Source organism: Anabas testudineus, chromosome 13, assembly GCF_900324465.2.
Source record: "Anabas testudineus chromosome 13, fAnaTes1.2, whole genome shotgun sequence".
Taxonomy (NCBI): domain Eukaryota; kingdom Metazoa; phylum Chordata; class Actinopteri; order Anabantiformes; family Anabantidae; genus Anabas; species Anabas testudineus.
This window is the reverse complement of record NC_046622.1, coordinates 23,082,462-23,101,235: the sequence shown is the minus strand read 5'-3', so window position 1 is coordinate 23,101,235 and position 18,774 is coordinate 23,082,462. Positions and strand designations below refer to the sequence as shown.

At 39.3% G+C, this 18,774-nt stretch overlaps 3 protein-coding genes across 3 annotated transcripts; 1 reads left to right on the top strand and 2 right to left on the bottom strand.

Moving 5' to 3' along the window:
- Positions 1-1,905: 1,905 nt before the first annotated feature.
- LOC113169187 (succinate dehydrogenase [ubiquinone] cytochrome b small subunit B, mitochondrial) lies at positions 1,906-8,067 on the bottom strand. Its single transcript, XM_026370385.1, has 4 exons — positions 7,990-8,067; positions 6,034-6,144; positions 3,744-3,894; positions 1,906-2,482 (listed from the first exon to the last, which is right to left on the bottom strand). The coding sequence occupies exons 1-4, from the start codon at positions 8,036-8,038 to the stop codon at positions 2,317-2,319; spliced, it is 477 nt and encodes a 158-aa protein (XP_026226170.1). The 5' UTR covers positions 8,039-8,067; the 3' UTR covers positions 1,906-2,316.
- Positions 8,068-8,921: 854 nt separating this feature from the next.
- Positions 8,922-11,896, top strand: timm8b (translocase of inner mitochondrial membrane 8 homolog B (yeast)). Its single transcript, XM_026363715.1, has 2 exons — positions 8,922-9,153; positions 11,192-11,896. The coding sequence occupies exons 1-2, from the start codon at positions 9,052-9,054 to the stop codon at positions 11,357-11,359; spliced, it is 270 nt and encodes an 89-aa protein (XP_026219500.1). The 5' UTR covers positions 8,922-9,051; the 3' UTR covers positions 11,360-11,896.
- Positions 11,897-11,966: 70 nt separating this feature from the next.
- On the bottom strand, positions 11,967-17,567 carry il4i1 (interleukin 4 induced 1). Its single transcript, XM_026365987.1, has 7 exons — positions 17,468-17,567; positions 16,879-17,093; positions 15,679-15,791; positions 15,126-15,327; positions 14,953-15,021; positions 14,123-14,259; positions 11,967-13,999 (listed from the first exon to the last, which is right to left on the bottom strand). Exons 1-7 carry the CDS (start codon positions 17,496-17,498, stop codon positions 13,237-13,239), a joined length of 1,530 nt encoding a protein of 509 aa, XP_026221772.1. The 5' UTR covers positions 17,499-17,567; the 3' UTR covers positions 11,967-13,236.
- Between the last annotated feature and the right edge of the window lie 1,207 nt (positions 17,568-18,774).

Below are 18,774 nucleotides of genomic sequence, written 5' to 3'. Positions count from 1 at the left end.
AAATGTCATGTACTGTACATGTTTTGTACCTACTGTGCTGTAAATATACCATATGTTTCCCTACAGGAGCTTCCACAAGAAATTAACGAAAGTCAACACAAAGCTGTGTTTTACCTGACAAAACTCTCAGCATCTAATGTGTGTACATTTGAGTCCTCTTTGTGCCGGGGTCAGTTCCTGGGATTTGAACATGATGAGGACAATCCCTCTCTGAAGAAACTGGCCTTGTGCCCAAGGTATCCTGATGAAGTGGATGACACCAGTGAGATTATAATGAACTGATCATCCGGAATCATTTCAAAGTCCAGAAACACTCTGTTAGTTTGATTAAGCACAACTACTTGCACAACTTGCAGTACAGCTTGTCTAGAGGGTTTATACAAGAACAAGACTGTATATTTAATAGACAGATAAAACATAACTATGATGACTGAGTAAACATCTTGTACCAGTCATCAATGTGTAAATATATACAATGGGGCAAAAGAGCATTTAGCCAGCCACCGATTGTACAAGTTCTCCAGCTCAAAATGATGACAGAGGTTTTCCTTTTTTTTTAAATTTTCAACTGTGAGAGACAGAATGTGGAAAAAAATCCAGGAAATCACATTGTAGGATTTTTAAAGAATTTATTTATAAATTCCTGCGTAAAATAAGTATTTGGTCAATAACAAAAGTTTGTCTATGCAGATCTCCTCTAAAGCAGTGATGTTTTGGGGCTGTCGCTGGGCAACACAGGCTTTCAAATCCCTCCACGTCTGGCACTGTAGGATTTGATTCCCTCATTCATCAGGTCCCCCTGTGTAGTTCTGGGATTTTTGCTGACTTCTTAAAGAAGTTACAGGTTTGTGAGAGCCAGAAATCTTGCTTGTTTGTAGGTGACCAAATACTTTACGTAGGAAATTATTAATAAATAAATTCTTTAAAAATCCTATATGATGAAAATTACAGACCTGTCATAACTTTAAGCAGGAGAACTTCGGTGGATGACTAAATACTTTTTTGCCTCATTGTAAATATAATCTCCTGTTGCATCATTTAGTCATTTAAATTGAATATATTACAGATTATCATGAAAACATGGAGTGTTCAATATTAAATGACAGGATAAAGGAATCAAATGTGACAAATACAAAAATTTGTCAATAACCTATAAAATTTGTCAATAATTTGTCAATTACCTTTGTCAATAAAGGTAAAAAAATGATTAAATCTAATATAGAAAAGTTCTGGGCTTCATCTCACCACTAAAATCCTGCACTTTTTGTAAATGTATTTATAGCTTTCATCTGAATATTTGTATAGTTTTATATTGTGCCTGTATCATATTTTCTACCTTATATACTTTGTCATTTAATATACTGGTGAATCCTAAAATAAAGACAAATGTAGTCACAATATGAGCACATGTGAGCATCTTATGTGTATAAACTAAAATGGCTTTCATTGAATTAAGAATGAATGTGATCAGACAACAGAGCAATAGCTAATTTGTAGCTTCAAACTCCTGTAAAGCTTCTTTCAGCAAACCTAAAAATAACTGCTGGTGCCAACACTGCATGATGTTTATAACACATATTCTAAATAAATAATGACAACATTGACTGTTTAATTTAGAGATCCTGTTGTTGGAAAAGCTCAAAATAAATGTACGTTTAATATTTTTAAGCGTGTCTCGTTTGAATTTGGAGGAGTACAGCACAACACGTTACAGAGGCAGTAATGCTGTCACTAGTGATGGTTTGATTGGCAAAGGATGCGACTCTGCACCAAGTCAAACACTGATAGCTTAAGTCTTCAGAGCAGATGTGACACTAGTTCTCCTATCAGCACTGCTTAAATCTGTAGCTCGGTCTTATTGCTGCTGAAGAGTTGAAGAGACATAAAATCAAAAACACCAGCTGCTAAAAGAACCAAACATGAAGATTTAATTAGACGTAAACAGCACTATTGTGTAAACCCTGACTGAAAAAACATTTGAGTTACCTCCCAGTAAATGTAGGAATTAGAAACCAGGATAGAGGATTTCTTCTTTGTAGAATAGAAAGTGACACGTTTAATAGCAGAACATGTTGCATATGATCAAACTACAGAGGAGCACAGCTGTAAGAGTCAGAGTTCACACTGAACAGAAGCTAATCAGCCACATGTGAGGGAGGAAAGTTGATGCCAGTTGCCTAATGATTGCTGTAGATTTAGTGAGACCACACATCTGTCAATCACTGTAATATAGTCATATTGATACATTTATAAGAATCTATACATCAGCCAGGATGAAGACGGCTCCCTTCCTGGCTTCCAAGCCTGCGGTCATGTTCATTTGCTCCAAAGAAGGGCGACGGCTTTGCAGATACCAACGTCGTTGTAGTTGAAATAGCAGAGGCCAGAGAAAGTGATGGCAGACAAGAGGAAGAGACCTGCATTGGCGATCTTGATCTTAGTTTCCCCGTGAACGTAGTCTGTTACCACCTGCCCAATACCCCTAGACCAAAGACAGACAAAAAAACAAAACAAATCAGTAAGTGAAGAGATTTTCACAATTTAATTACAGTAAAAGGCCACAGTATGGCTGATCTGTGAGTTACTGAAATAAGGAAATAAGTGTTCAGAGCTGCATTTCAGTGGTCGGTGGTTCTAAAAACTTTCCTAACATATGAACCTTTTCTGTGGAGAACAATCCAGTCGGAGCAACACTGAACATCTTCAAACCACTTTGTTGTTGCAGTTGTTAGTGAAAAACTGTTGTAGTGAGTTAATCTATCCAGCATTGTCCAGTATAAGTCCAGTATTGAACTGGTTTAAGCATCTCATACACATATAATTTGTTATTTCTCTATGTTTTTAGAATATCACATGCCTTAGTGCAGTGGGACTATCTGCTAATATTAGCTGACTGTAGGTGTCATCATCCAGGTGTAAAGAATCATGCAAAAGGTAAACTCAGTCTGGACTAGTTCCATTAAATACAGTAGCTCAGTGTTGATGGTTTGGGGTTTTATCATTAGCTGATTGACTTAGTTTAGCAGTTTTCGTGCCTCACAGAAACTAAGTATAACCAATGAGCTAATCCATCACTTCTACCACCAAACGTCCAAAGGTCATGTCCATCAGACTGGAATACGTTTTTTACTAACACCCCCTCACAGGCTCATCCCCATAGCTTAGCAGCCGTTTCCATTCTTCAAACCATGGTGGTGATGACGCCAAATGACATGGGAGCATTGGTGTCACAGGTTTTAGTTAAAGAGGACATAAGTTAACACTTGGAGATGCCCACCTGGCCTGAAAGCTGTGACTTAAGGAAACTTGGTGCTAGTCGCCACTGGGATTTGTTTGTCTGCACCTGCCATGCTGTTCAGTCTGCGCTCTGACTGATGGTCGGAGTCGCTGCTGTGACACTAAACCACCTTCAAAAGTCGCCACAAAGAGCCAGTGACAACTGAGACTGAAATAATGGCTGCTGACAGCTATGGTGAGGCAGCTGGTGTGAAGACCTCAGAGGACAGGATGCCACGTCATTTTCACAGGACTAGAACTCCCTGAGGACCTCATGTGATGAACGTCCTGTGATGAAGGAATGAACCCACAGCCCCACCCCACTTCACAGACCCCCAAAAAAACCAAAGGAAAAAAAAATCTAATAAAATAATCCAAGAACACTAAAATGTGTCATACTTTCAGAACAGGAACATGTTGTGCACTATATGTGCAGGAAACTAATGACTCTAGTTTTCTTGTCTTACCAGTGGCCATGCAGTGTCAGTGCAGCAGCCAGGGAATAGTCCATGACGGGGCCAGGGTTGAAATAGGCTACAGGCCCCATAGCCAGCAACATGATGCTCAGCACCCGCTCTGCCGTCCAGTGCCGGGAGGCAGCTGTGGAGCCGGAGGCCGCTGTGGAGCAAGAGGAACAGCAGATTTAATAATCTGTGGGGTAAAAAGAGGAACCGTTGCTGCAAACAAGGCATTTAATCTGATTTAGACGTGGATTCCCTTTGCCAGTGTGGATGACACTCAAGAGTCCATATTCATGTTACAGTTCTCAACATGTTGGGTCAACCAAACAAACAAGCTTACCAATCTAGACACACTGACAGACTTTCATTTCTGCAATGTTCCAACTATGAACCAATAACCTACAAACTGAATCAGCACTAAACATAGTTTTGTGGGTTTTCGAGTAATATTTTGGGAAATCTCAGACACAGCATTAATTCAGACTTTTTTTTTTTAATCACTTTGAAGTTGTAATTGTGTCTCTCATTGATGGTTCATCACTTATGTGTAGTTATTTCATTGTCTTTGAGAGACAGCCAGTTAACGGGGTTGCACTGGCTCAGTCCAAAGTTAACTAAATCCACTGGTAGCAACCTCTAAAGCATACGTAATAGCATCTGTGTGTCTCCAACAAAGTTTGAATTCACCTCAGTATGACCTGGACACATGCTTCATTTGTAGGTGGACTCAACTCAAAGAGATGGGACCCATTTTAGAAAGGAGTTCAAATAGTTGATGCCACAAATATCACCTAGAAACGGTGAAGCATTATAAACATCTCAACATATAATGCACTAAGCCCCACAACTTCTCCTTTCTCAGAGGATAAAATATTGCTGCATAGACAAGAACCTGGCTAAACCAGGCCAATTTGGGGTTTTTGATCGACACATGTGACCTTTCAGAGAAAGGGTCCGCCCTTCCATCAAATAGTAGGTCAGAGTGGGCAAAATCTACCTGCATAAACCTGGTATACTATTTAGGGTGTTAAATCTGGGTTACAAATCACAAATCATTCACCACAAAGCCACCTGCTATGATGTCTGACTGAACTGAGACTTTACTTTACAGAAGAGCAGCTGAGGGCATTGGACCTGGGCCATTCTGACAGAATACTGCACATGAGACTTGGTTTTAGTGTTTAGTAGTGATAATGGAGCTAAGGACAGAGAAATATTATATATTTCATGAATTATTCAGTATTATTCACCGTTTTACATCTACACTCAACACCTAACTTTCAAGCTTTCAAATGTCATTTATCATTTACAGAACGTCTGGTGTGATACACACACAGCACAATTCCCGGAAGCGTAAGTGTATCGACACAAAAGGAAATCCCAGAAGAGATTAGGAAGAAGGTGACTTGACAGAGTAGTTCACTTCCCAAAACACCCCAAACAGCAGCACAAGGAGGAAGTGAAACAGGAAGAGCAAGGGAAAACATCCAAAAAATTTAAAGTCTGCTTTAGTCTTATTACTGTGGTTACTGTTCATGGCTCAACTACTAGACAGGACCTGTGGGAGAGGGAACAGTTAAGATGACTCTCAAAGCTTCGGTGAAAATATCACATAGACGAATCAAGAGTGGGACTGTGTGAAAGGCAGGGGTCCTGTTACCTCTGGCAGAATCCAATGCTGAGAACACCATGCCCACGCTGTTGTGGGCCACTACGGCTTGACATAATCGAGATGACTGCAGAAAAACACGACTTCCGCTCTGAGGGACAAGATCAGGCTCAAAGGAAACCTCAAGTTTTTAGCTTGAACCCTGTTGACTTTCTGCAGCAGGGCCTCAAACAGATGGTTCATGCTTGCACAACCTCCAGTGTGGCTGAGTTAAACCGGGTGATGGTGGTGGCAAGGTGATGTGAAACGATGATCTCAAGTTAGCTGAAGCTAATGTAAAAACAGGGTTTGTATTAAACCAAGTTAAGAAGATCTGAGATGAAAAGTATGCAGAATAAGGGGGGCAATAAATACTTTATCATCGCACTGTATAATATTTACTTGTTGATGAAAATGTGTCAGAACTTGTCGAACTCTGTGGTCTGTTTGTTTGCTATTTTCGCTGTGAATTAATTCTCTGGCCTAGAAAACACCACAGTGCAACTAGTCCAGTAGTAAGAGTAGTATGTCCACAGTTTTATCATTTTCAACTGTCAAAACAGTTAATAGTTCCTTAATTGACTATTGGTGGCAGAACTGAGCCACTCAGCTTCGTATGACCACGCATGTCCGACTTTCTGCACTCACCATGCAGAGCCTGTGATGGATGAATCCTCGCTGTCTGCAGGCAGAGCTGCTCCTGGTATTTGTGAGGTAAAGCCAGTGGCCTGGCCAGCAAAGTGCTTTGGTAGAACAGAGCTGAAAAGGGAAGAAAAAAATCATGTTCATTTAAATACAACCTACCTAAGATGAATTAAAAACAGCACATTAAACTATTATAAAATCTGGGAAAGTTAATTACACATATTGCCCTTATTCTGCCACTAATAACTAACACGAACAAATTTTGAGCATGTCTATTGTTCTCCAGAGTTGCCTCTCGTGTTGATTATAAAAACTGAATCATGCATCCTCTGACATTGTGTAAATGTATTCACAGTAAACTCACAAAACGGCAGCGGCGGACACCATGACCACAGATCGAACATCATCGAAATGACCACTATTGGACACCACGTTATAGCTAAATGTTTGGTTAGATGACATTTTGCTCATAAAATTCAAAGTTTGAAAATTAATATGTACAACAGCTTTGTAAGGAGGTTGTGTTAAGAACATGGTTATTTTATGAAATCTGGGCTTTCTCTTTTAATGATTGACACATTGGAACAATTCAACTATAATTTGACTAACAGGACAAGTGCATAAGAGAAAGCTGCAGCAGTTTGCACTTCCTAACAGCCAATCTTCTGTGTGCAGGTGTCACATAAATCTGCACTCTTGTTTTTTAACATTACGTTTTTAAATCAGGGGCAATGTCAAAATTACCCAGAAATGGTGACTTGTTCCAGTGCATATTCTTTGTAGAAGAAGAGAATTGCATGTGGGGCAAATCAGCTGTAATAATTTAAATTCATCATTGTCATCAAGCCATATTTTCAAGTAACAACAAGTTGTGCGTTCTTTCAATCATTCTTTTGTCAAGTTCGAGTCTTGTCAGGTTTTTCACAACTGTGAAAATATTAAACAACACAACATAGACCTATAAGCACTTGGAAGGGAGCAGAAGTCCCAATTAAGCTTTGTTTGTGATTTCCCATCAGCATTTCTAACAGTATACAGCCCCACCTGATGGAGAAGAAATTAAGTGTAACAGTTTGGTTTGGACAAATCAGGTTGTTGGCCAACATTCACACCTTTGAACCTGTAGCACTGAGTCAGTTGAAGCAGATCTGACCACAGTATTAACTAGTTCACCACAGGGAAGTGTTCCCACGTCTTCTCCTCTCCTCTCTCAGTGCTTTCTCACTGACCTTCTGGCTCTGTCCTTAGACAGCTACGAGTCAGAACTAACATATACAAACACTCTTGTCTAATGTAATAATCTAATAACTTATGTGTAAATACTACTCCAGCATAAATATTTACTCTTTGAGCACAATTAAGTTATCATTGAGTGACGATTACTATTTTGTCCTTGCATAGATGTGCACGTTGCTATTTTGAGTCATCCAGGTGTTAATGCTTTGCTTATAATGTTATAATGTGTTGTTCGAGCACATTTTTTACTTACTTGTGAATAATTCGTTATCTGGTCACATGGGGTGATAGGTGTGCAAGGTTCGGTAGTTTCCCTACAGACGTCAGCAACTATCTGCACATTATAGCTACTTATTATCGGTTTAATTAGATACTCAACAAACTTGTTGTTAGTATTATAACAACTTGTTATTTATGTTACATGTCGCCCCAGCGTTTCCTGGTGATGATGACGGTGGTGATTATGTTGATGGTCACTGCCACGGTGTCTTGTTATATGGTTCAGTGTTGTAATTTAATTACCGTAACGTTACAAGTAAAGACAGTGGTGAACTTCAATGTGACGTTAGCCTAGCTAGCTAGACGTCATTTGTTTGCACGCAGCTTATAAGCGACCGGCAGTGTATCAAAGCGTCCTGCTTTCACCCTACTACGCTATTGCCACTAAGTCGTTACACACATTGAAAAAAAGACATCGACACTAAACAGATGTGGACTACTTACGTTTAACTCCACTGCGACACACAGAACTCAAGCGTACGATAGCCGCCATGATGATCACTAACCAAGGTCGCCGCAGTGACCCGGACGTAGTTAAAGTGGTTCAATTTTTTCTCCAAACTTTATTTAAACACAATAACAAACAAAACAATGAATTGTTATTAAAGTGACATTGCAAAGACAATGGACACAAATATTGCAAATAAATAAAAATGTACAGTTTCACAAACAGTACCAAATTGTTTAACTTAAACTACGGTATGCTTAACTTTTACAGAGTTTAGTAATTTGTATATATTCAGAAGAAAGGACGAAATCTGAATGAACATATAGATAATAAAATCAGCTTGACAATATTCCCAAAGTCATATCCTATATAAATATATACGGTTACATTTTAGGCACACATAAAAGTAACATCTAGAATGTATCCTTTTAACATTTTATATCTCTGAGAAATAATATAGATCCAAAAAGACAATTATGTTATCCTAATAGGAATCTAATATTTACAAATATTCTTCCACATTTCTCTAGTTGGAAGAAACATGAAGAGTTGTGCTTGCTCTTCTTATTTCCTCCTCAGATATCTGTTGTCTATGCATTTTCAAATGACGACAAATTAGCTGGATCAGATTAAAATGATTAAATATATCATTAAATACGTAATTTTTCTGAGTGACACATTGAGATCCTTACGTGTGATTCAATTAAGAGGATGATATACAGTTCAAATGTATATTAATGTAAGGAGTACTTGATCAGATGTCCATACAGTGAGAAACATGGGTGCCCTTTTTTTAATTGTGAAAAGGACACAGCACGCAGACCGTCAGATACAGACGCACTTCATCCTGGTGTACTTTTGGATTTTACTGACTGTTTACAATCGAAACCTTTGCTGTGTTTTGTTCTGCCCTGGGCACGAACCCTCCCTCTCCCCCCCTCAGTCCGCCGGTGGATTTCCCAGGCTGCAGCGTTTACTGACGGTGAGACTGAAGGTCAGTCACCTCAGCAGCTCGTTAGTGGGAAAACGGAGTTGTCCCGTAACTGTTCAGCAACACAATGGACGGTTATGATCATATGAGTGCGTCGGAGAAGGCAGAGGCGACGGAACTTCAGCGTATGATCGCTATAGAGCAACAGAAAGCGCAGTTCCAGGCCCAGGTTTGTATGCTAACCATGCTAGCTTGCACCCGGTAGTACAGCAGCCATGTGTGGACCGGTGTAGCCACATGCCGGTGTTAGCAGCTGTCGCTGCTTTGGTGGGACAACGTGAAACGTAGAGCAAACTCAAGAAGATACGATCTGTCTTTGTTTCTGCAAGAATGAAAGTGATAAAACGAGATTAGTCCATTTAGTTTTCGTTGCTACGCTAATTCGTCCGCGGCGTTGCTCGATTTTGTGCAAAGGTCACTTAAAATGGACAGTTTTTCTAATGGAGTTTGGCAAAAGGGTGTCTCTGTACAAGGGGAGTCGTATCAGAACAATTTAATAACAAAGTTTTATAATTGAAGTGTCAACGTGTGTAAGGTGGAGGTGAAGCCAGTTTGAACTAACATGACACGACTGTAACGTGAAGGGTAAACGGTGTCCAACAGGGCAAACAAACAAACAAACAAGAAACTAATGAAACTGGCCTGGACAAAAGATGATAGTACCCCTGGAAAAGATAATAAAAAAAAAATGATTTGACCACAGGGACATGTTAAGCTAAAGTGTGTCCTCAAAGTTGGAATCAGTCAGTTTAAGAGGTGAACAGTGGTCACTGTGCTGTTTGATATCTTGGTGTGTACCACACTGAACATGGACCACAGAAAACTAAGGAGAGAGTTGTCTCGGGATGTTAGAAATAAAATTATAGACAAACATGTTAAAGGGAAAGGCTGTAAGACCATCTCCAAGCAGCTTGATGTTCCTGTAAATACAGTTGCACATGATATTCAGACGTTATATTTAGTCCACAGGACTGTAGCCAACCTCTCTGGATGTGGCCGCAAAAGGAAAATTGATGACAAATTGAAGAGACAGATAATACATATGGTAACTAAAGAACCCAGAATAACTTCCATAGAGATTAGAGGTGAAATCCAAGGTCAAGGTACATCATGTACATTGACAAGTCACATCAGCTCTATGTTCACAGACAGAACACTTTAGCTACTGTGAAATATGGAGGAGGCTTAGTTATGTTCTGGGTCTGCTTTGCTGTATCTGGCACAGGATTTCTTAAATCTGTGTAATGTACAATCAAATTCCAAAACTAGACATTTTGGAGCAAAATATGGTGCCCAGAGTCAGAAAGCTTGGTGCAGAAGTCTAATTGAGAGTTACAGATATCGCTTTGTTGTAGTGATTGCCTCAAAAAGTTGTGCAACAAAATATTAAGTAAATGGTACCATCAGTTTTTTGGGGGCGGCAGTTAATGCAGTTGGTAGCGCAGTCGTCTATTAACCCCTGGTTTACTGGTTCGATTCCTGGTTCCCCCGGGCTATATGTCGAGGCGTCTTTGGACAAGACACCAAAACCCCACAGTAGCACCGTCATCTATCCAATAATGTAAAAATATCATGTCATTATTATTATCATCATAATTTTTCTACAGGTCAGTTTTACTAGTTTGGTTTTTAAAATACTTCTGTTTACCCACAAATGAAAAGTAATGTCTGATTTTCATGAGTTAATTTTTAGTTTCTTGTATTTCAGTGACCAATGTTGATGTTTTTTCCTTTTTTAATGAAAGTATGCCAACATTTTTATTCATGTCAATGTATTTATCTTCTATACTATATCCCTATAAAATAATTGATAATGAGTTTTATTAGCTGACACTGCAAAAAAAGCAGTAAGATAAAGTACAACTCTACAAATTATCTGTGCCTCAGCCCCAAAACCCAAACTAAACAGATAAGAACAGCAGAGGTAATTTGAATTGAACCCAACAGGCTTGGTGTGAAATCACCCTTAAAACCGTCTTTCTGTTACCACAGAACCCTGTTTATTTTTGTTAATCCTGGGAGTCTTATAATATTAAGTGTCACGGCCATATTTATTACTCCACTGTACCAAGTAATGAACCAGTACGAGTTCATTGTTTTGGAATGTCTGTGTGGGGACTGTTAAGAATATTAGTAATTTTGCAAATAACTAAAGTTATCTTTTAATCCCAGCATAGTAGAAATCAGCTTTGTAATGTTCATTCCAGGTACACAGCTTCACGGACATCTGCTGGGACAAGTGTGTGGACAGTCCAGGCTCCAAGCTGGACCACAGGACGGAGCAGTGCCTGGTGAGCTGTGTGGAGCGATTCATTGACACCACCCTGACCATAACTAACCGCTTCACACAGATGGTGCAGAAGGGCACCCATTAACGGTGGACTATAGATACCAACAGAACTGTCTGACATTGAAGTATTTTTTATGTCTGTATAGGTGTGTAGCTGCAAATGGCAACAAGATGTTGAAATTGATAATTAGTATAACGTGACATTAGTAAATGCACAGTACAGTCATGTTCAGCATCCTGTCTGTGATTCTTTATGTGCTAATCAGAACAGTGCTGGTGTAGTTTTCTCCAGGCAGACCAAGAACATCATGGGTGCTTCTCTGAACTTATGTCATGCCACCCTTCGTGCGACCTTGAAGGCTTTTTTTTGCCACCAGGAAGGATTGTCTCACTTCTCTTTACTTCTATTCTTTATGGAAGTCTTTTATGAGACAGACGCTCTACTTTAATCTTTCATCTCTATTGGTGCTTGGATCCTGCACAAACAAGTAACAGATTCAGCTCAACTGTAATGTCACAAAGATTTAGTTCTGATTCACCATATGTTCAAATGTTTGGAACAGTGTAAACCTGAACTCTGATAAACGAAGGAACAATAAAAACTAACTTTCAACATTCTTCAGAAAGGCTTCGTTTTCTCTTTGTAGGGTTTATCAGGCACAGTGTTAGAATCAGACAGAGGAAGAGTGTTTTGTCTCTCAGCAGCAAAACCATTTTATTTACACGTGAGGTTTCATCAGGATAAGGATAATTTTCTAGAAAAAGTCGATTCAATTCAGACATTTACAGAATTACCACTTTGTGTAAAAAATATACAGTGTGATAATACTTAGAGCTTTAGGAAAATGCACCCACAACTTAAATGATAAGGACTGAAAGTACACATCAAGTTATTACTAAATATTCATAAAGACAGTTTTTCTAAGTAAAAATTATAATAATTATAATTAATGAAACGTATGACCCAATTAGAACTGAACATAAATGAGCACTAATCACATAGATAAAATAATGCTTAAAAATCTATTACCAACAAAAAATCAACACTAGATCTCAAGACTAGATTCATGTAATGATGGCCAATAAGAGAAGTAGTCTAGGATCACATGGCCACTGATCAACAGGAAGAGGAGGGGAGGACTCTTATTGTTTAGAAGAGAATTTAGTGTTTGTCATGGGTGCATCATATACATCATATATCAGACGGGTGACACTGAGAGTTGCTTAGCTTGTAGAAGTACGCAAACTTAATAGTAAAATACAGTAAAAGTCCAAGTACCTGTATGGGGGAAAAAAAAACAAACTACTAGTAGAAGTTCCACTTCATGCTGTGAATGTACAAATTTGGTCCAGATGAGTTTGATAAGCTGTGTGCATAAGCAACTGTGTTGCATAAAATTACGTAGTGATTAATTTAAAGTAAGGGCCAAAGATACAAAGCAACCTGGAGTGGAACAAGACCAGCACAGCTGGTACAGATGACGCTGATTTTCACAAATGATGTATCAAAATGTATTAGGTGATCATACTTTCAGTTAAAAATCTTCATCTAAAAAGTTAAATCAATATAAAAAGTACAGTATTGCCGTCAGCTGTAGTGGACTAAAAGAGCCTGTGTGTCAGTTTTTTGTTGCCTGGATTACTCAACATGTTTTTACAGCCTTGAATTACACTTTTATGGCAGGATCATTAAAAAAACCTTGTTTGTTTGTGTTATTTGAAAAGGCACTTGTCATAGCATCATTTATTTTCATTGATGGGATGGAAAACCACCCAATTTGTTACTTAGCATGTTAAACTTAAGGGGACCCTAATGCCTTTTTTCTCACCCATTTTTGTCACTAGAACCTTTCCATAGAAAGCTTCTAGCTCACCCCATTACAAAGCATCAAGCACTAACTCCACTCTAGCCAACGTGCTGGAACATATGTATAAATATTTTCTACAAATGAAACTAAACTGTTAAAGGTTATTGATATTTCTAGCTGCCCTGATTGCAGACTTCATGGCAGTTTCAATCCACCCATGAGGTGTTGCTGTGTGTTCTCCTGCAAAGTGCACCCGCCCCTCCCTCTGGAACAGTTCTCTTGCATACTGCCCCTGCTGGTACGGTGTGAACAGAGCGAAGGCTCCCAGACTGTAAGGATCCAAGCCCCACTTCTTCACCAACCCCCCAGTCCACAGTTGCCTGATGTCCTCTCCGTGGATTTTGACCAAGTCCTCCAAGACTACAGCCATCAGCTCTTCATCGCTCATCCCTTGGAAGAGAGTGGAATCGTCAGAGCAGGTGTAAGATGCCAGGAGGGCTCCCGCTGCTGTACCAGGGAAGCTGTGGCTGGGGTAGTAGATAAAACGAGAGGGACGATCTGTAATGCTCTTTCCTCCTCTGATGCCCTCTTTCTCCCAGAAGCGCTCCCTGAAGCTGAGTATCACCTTGGTGGAGCTGGCGTAATGAACTGAGCGCAGGGCCTCCATCTTGTCCCCGGAGAGAGGGGGATGGAAGTCAATGAAGACGGTGGCCTTCGCTGTGGCTGTAACTATGACATAGTCCACTGTTAAATTGACCAGAGAGCCTGAATCTCGCCAGTCCTGGTACATTATAGTCACATTGCTGCCACCTGTTTGGTTGATTAGCTTGACCTTGGAGTTGAGGAGGATGGTGGCGTTTAACAACTGGTAGAAAGCTCTGGGGAGGTGCTCAAAGCCATCTGCCACCTCAAAGTACCTGGAAAAAAACACAGTTGCTTTACTGTGGGAGCCTCTTAAAACTTCTTTATTAAATATCTTAGGTCCACAGACTATGTGCGGGCAGTCACACAATAAAAATGATGAAGTGAATATTTCTCACTCATTGTTGTCATTGATGTCTGTCTGTATGTACAGCATCTCTATCAGTGATGTGTAGAAGAGGCTGTTTTCATTCAGGAGATCCCCGATCATCCTCAGGGCACCACGGCTGAGGTTGCCTTCCTTCACAAGATATTCCTGTTGGAAGTCAAATGTAAAATGTTATTTACAGTTCCCTACTTAAGGATTAGCATGACAAAGCCAGTTTATTTTGTGTTTGCTGTAAACGGATGACATTTAGGCTTAGTTTCCAGAGATATGAGACAAACATTCACAAATTCAGCTTTTATTCACACCTTCGTATGATAAATACCATCATGTAGCACCTTTTATTTCAATTACCTAAATCTTTAATAAGCCAATGGCCTATATGACTAACTTGTATCTCTAGTTACCTAGGTGTGTCATGTGAGACTGATGTTCAGGTAATAACTAGCTATACATGACTATTTTTGGTTTTAGTGTTGGCTTTTTCCTTTTATTGTTAAAATGGATAAATCATCATGACAACAAGAGAGCTGTCTATAGTCTGTCTCACCCCTGCAGGGTTAAGTCAATCAAAGGCATTGCACATTCTGCATAGACAACTTAAGCAATTTGGAATGTCCTGAAAAAGAAAGAAACCACTGGTGTACTGAGCAGCACACAGATAATGAGTACATACTGTACCATCAAATAATTCTTCAACTTTTGTCTTATATTCGTCATATTTTAATCTTAACCCCAAATGTTTTCAGTGCACAGCAAACACAAATGAATTGGCCATTCCAATACTGTTGGAATTTTTTAATACCTGTGCAACATTTGTTAAGAAAATATTCTTGACTTTACCTTCACTGTGTAGGAATCATATTTATCCAACATGGCACTGCAGCCGATTGTCTTAAGGTCGTCCCTCACCTATTCACAGATCACCATTCTTACTAACACATACATATCTGTTCTGGTGCAATAAAAAAAGATATATTTACAAAATGATATTGGTATTTGGAATTCATACAGACCTTCCAGAGCGTCTGGCTGAAGAGCTGTGCAGCTGACTTCCCCCTCTCTTCTTCATTCAAGCTGTAGTTGAGCACACTGGGGTTGTTTTCCACAGCATAGGTTTTGTGTAGCCCCCCATTTACCAAATAGTAGGTGTTGATGTCATCTTGGATGAAGGGGTTCAGGGAAAGTTGTAATTTGGAAACAACTGAAAGCAGAATCCTGTAGAATTGACATTGTATATTAATATTGTATATATATTTATGTAATGTATGAGAGTAACCATGGATGAAGTTCTTATTTAATTTATTTAAAGCTGCACTAATTTAAATATAACATAGGCATACAGTACTATTGCCTATCACATGTATCACACTTGTTTCTGGTAGTGTGAAGGCACTTAAATTGTCAGTACAGCTGAAAGGAACTCAGCTATTTCTGTGCATTTCTGCACATTTCTTCCAAATACTCCAATATCAACATCAAAGAGCCTTTAATACAATCCCCTCACTGCTGTGTTCATGTCACAGTAATGGCTAAACAGTGTGAGAATCAGGTCATTTCTTTACTCACTTATGAAAGCTTGGGATCCTCATGGCGCCCACCTCTGCATACCAGCCTTCTCTTCTGTTCCTGAAGGTCTCCACACGTCCACCAATACGATTACTGGCTTCTATTATAGTCACCTTATTGTCCGTGGGGATAAATAATGATCACATTAAAGACCATATTACAATATGTGTGCTACTGTCAACTGGCATAAGTGCATTTCCATACCATAACAAACTCATGCTCTGATCTTGTGGCAGCATTTCAGGCTGCTGGATTAGTTTAACTGGGGTCTTGATTTCCCTGTGATTTTCATTTTTTACCCTTTGTTATATTTGTCCAGAGAATTGCATTTACATTTAGTCATTTGACAGATGCGTTAATCCAAAGTAATTTACAAGTGAGACAAGGGTAGGCAGGCAGCGTAAAGAGGTCTAGCCTAAGGATGCCTTCTGTATGTAGGACACAGCATGGAGTAGGGTTATCTTACCACTACACTATCCAGCTGCAGCCAGAAATATACTTAAACTGCCATTCGCATGTTTGCATTCACAGGATTAGCAGAAGCAGCTTTGACTTCATTCATTTGAAGACAGTTGCATTTCACACTGAGCTCTTCCTGCAGATAAAAACCCAGACCCACACGTTAAAACACAAGAACGTCTCTGTCATTGGCACGAGGACCAGTGGGTTTGCTAAAAAAAACAGTAATTGTGATTGTAATCATTACAGGGTGGATACCTACATAACGGAATCACTGGTACAGTGAGATTTCATTAGTGCCTGCAGCTTTCCTTGATTTGACAGTTTTCATCTTTTGCTTTTTTCATTGAACAGTTGGTTTAATTTGAAATGAAACTGTTGTTTTAATCTGGCTTTGACAAATAAACACCCTTTCACATCAAAGTGAAAACAAATCTCTACAAGGCAAGGGAAATAAACAATGGAAATGAAAGAAATACATATATTTCTATATACAGTACTGTGTAAAAGTCTTGGGACACCATTAGGTTAGTTGTTTTGGCTATGCTATGACCAAACAATTAATGCTATGTTAATTTTTTAGAAATCCGACTAGAAAATCTAGGAATAATACTGCCCACAGTATTAAAAAATAATATTAGGAAAAAACAGCTTCTGTTGGCCAAAGTGACAGATATTTATATGTTTCTTTCAGAAAGGCTACTGCTGTCAGCATTATTTCTTCACAATTAATGAATTTACCTTGTGGCCGGCATCTTCTAACAGCTTTGCAGCAGTCAGTCCGGCAATGCCCCCACCAACGATGGCTATGTGACGAGGTGTCTTAGTGGCAGGAAGACCCTTGTCCACTATATCAAGAAGCTGGATGTAGTCTGTGTCTTGGAGACAGTCATACAGAGGATCCCCGATGATGCCGCTCACAGTGAACACCACAGCCCCGACTAGGACCAGAGGAACTGATGGAGGCAGAATGTATCCGTGGAGTGAGAGAAGTCAAAGCAAAAGAGCAGGACTAGTTTTAGAGTGAAGCACCTCTAAACTGAAGTCTAAAGAGCAACACACTTTCAGTTTCCTTTCCTCACAGCTGAAACAATCAAGTCACCTCTGAAGTCATCTCTGAACCTAATGTAGGATAAATAACATCAAAATATCTGGGATTCATTTCACTAGTTTTCACTTTCACCATGAATTTTCCAGTCAGCAGTGCATATGATTCACCTGTGCTTCACAGATGAACACTATACTAAGACCAGATCAGGAATCACAGACATTTAGTCACTTAGCACTAGTAAATGACTGTGTTAAATCATACTATAATGTCATTACTTACGGAATTTGCATAGAGCCATGTGAGGCATCATCTTGAGGATAGAACTCCACAGTCTGGACCTGTTCCCTCTGCTGCTGGTACCAACACTGTGAGAGGAAAAGGAAACCTACCAAACACAAGCATCATCAAAGCTAAGTGGGAGAGGCTTAAGCAGTATGAGCATGAGCAAGCAGAAATGTAATATTCCACAGATCTAAATAGATTTTCTTCAAAGCTGAACTTTTTCTGAATTGTATTGTATAAACACACAACACAGAAAAAAAAAGAAAACATATTACATGTGGTAAAAAAAAGGAAAAAAAGAAAATACAAAAACAAAACTCAACTCAACTCAACTGAATAAATGAAATGAGGGAAATCTAAAATTGCTGGTTCAGATTTGAATATCTCTGGGGATACATCCCACTCACCTGTAGCAATGGTAATGTCTCGTAAGTAGTCGCAAGTCGATTCATGACTGAGGTCAAATGACGGGATACTTCACCGAAGCTCCACGTTTAATGCCGCGTCTCTCCCTATGGAAGCAGTCTTGAAAAGCGCACACAACCTAATTTTAATGAGGGACTACGTGGCTCCTCTTCCAGAAATATTTTCCCACACCAGCTCGAGAGTCAACCACACTGAACAAATCAGATTAGTGAGGTTGTACTAGTCATCTACATACCTCATTTCCTCCATCTCCACTCATTTCAATACGTGACCTGAAAGTGCTCATTCAGTGGTGTCAAAAGATGCTTAAATCAAAGTTTAAACTGCTGCAGCATTATGTTGGAGTAACAGAAAAAAAGCTTTGATTGTTTCTTTTACAAATACGGTTTTATTTTTTCAATTTTATCCTCACCTACATAGCTCAAGGGAAATTCATCACGGGTGACAAAATAATTAAGCAACACACAGATAATGTGTTACGATGAGACAAACACGGTGTTGTTGGAGGTCAGGAGGCAGGTTTTATAACAGATTTGAGTCACTATGTGGGAAAACACTGAGGTGACTGAACTAATGAGGCTGTGGGAGTCAGGTCCTTGAGGTCAGTGTATAATGTGTAGGTTATAGCTTAAGTCTTAGCTGGCTCATTCTGCAGAATATGGAAGTGGTAGGTGTGGGAGACGTAAGAGAGAAGAAAAAGAATTTTACAAATCTCTCACTATAAATTATGACCCTAAAAGGAGTTGGCAAAATTTGAATAGTTAAAAAGAGAAACAGAAATTTCCCACATGATCTGGCGAAGAATGAAACAGAGCTAAAAGGAGAGTGAATCTTAAATTGACATTTGCTTGTTGGACAGCAGCATGACTCCAGATGAC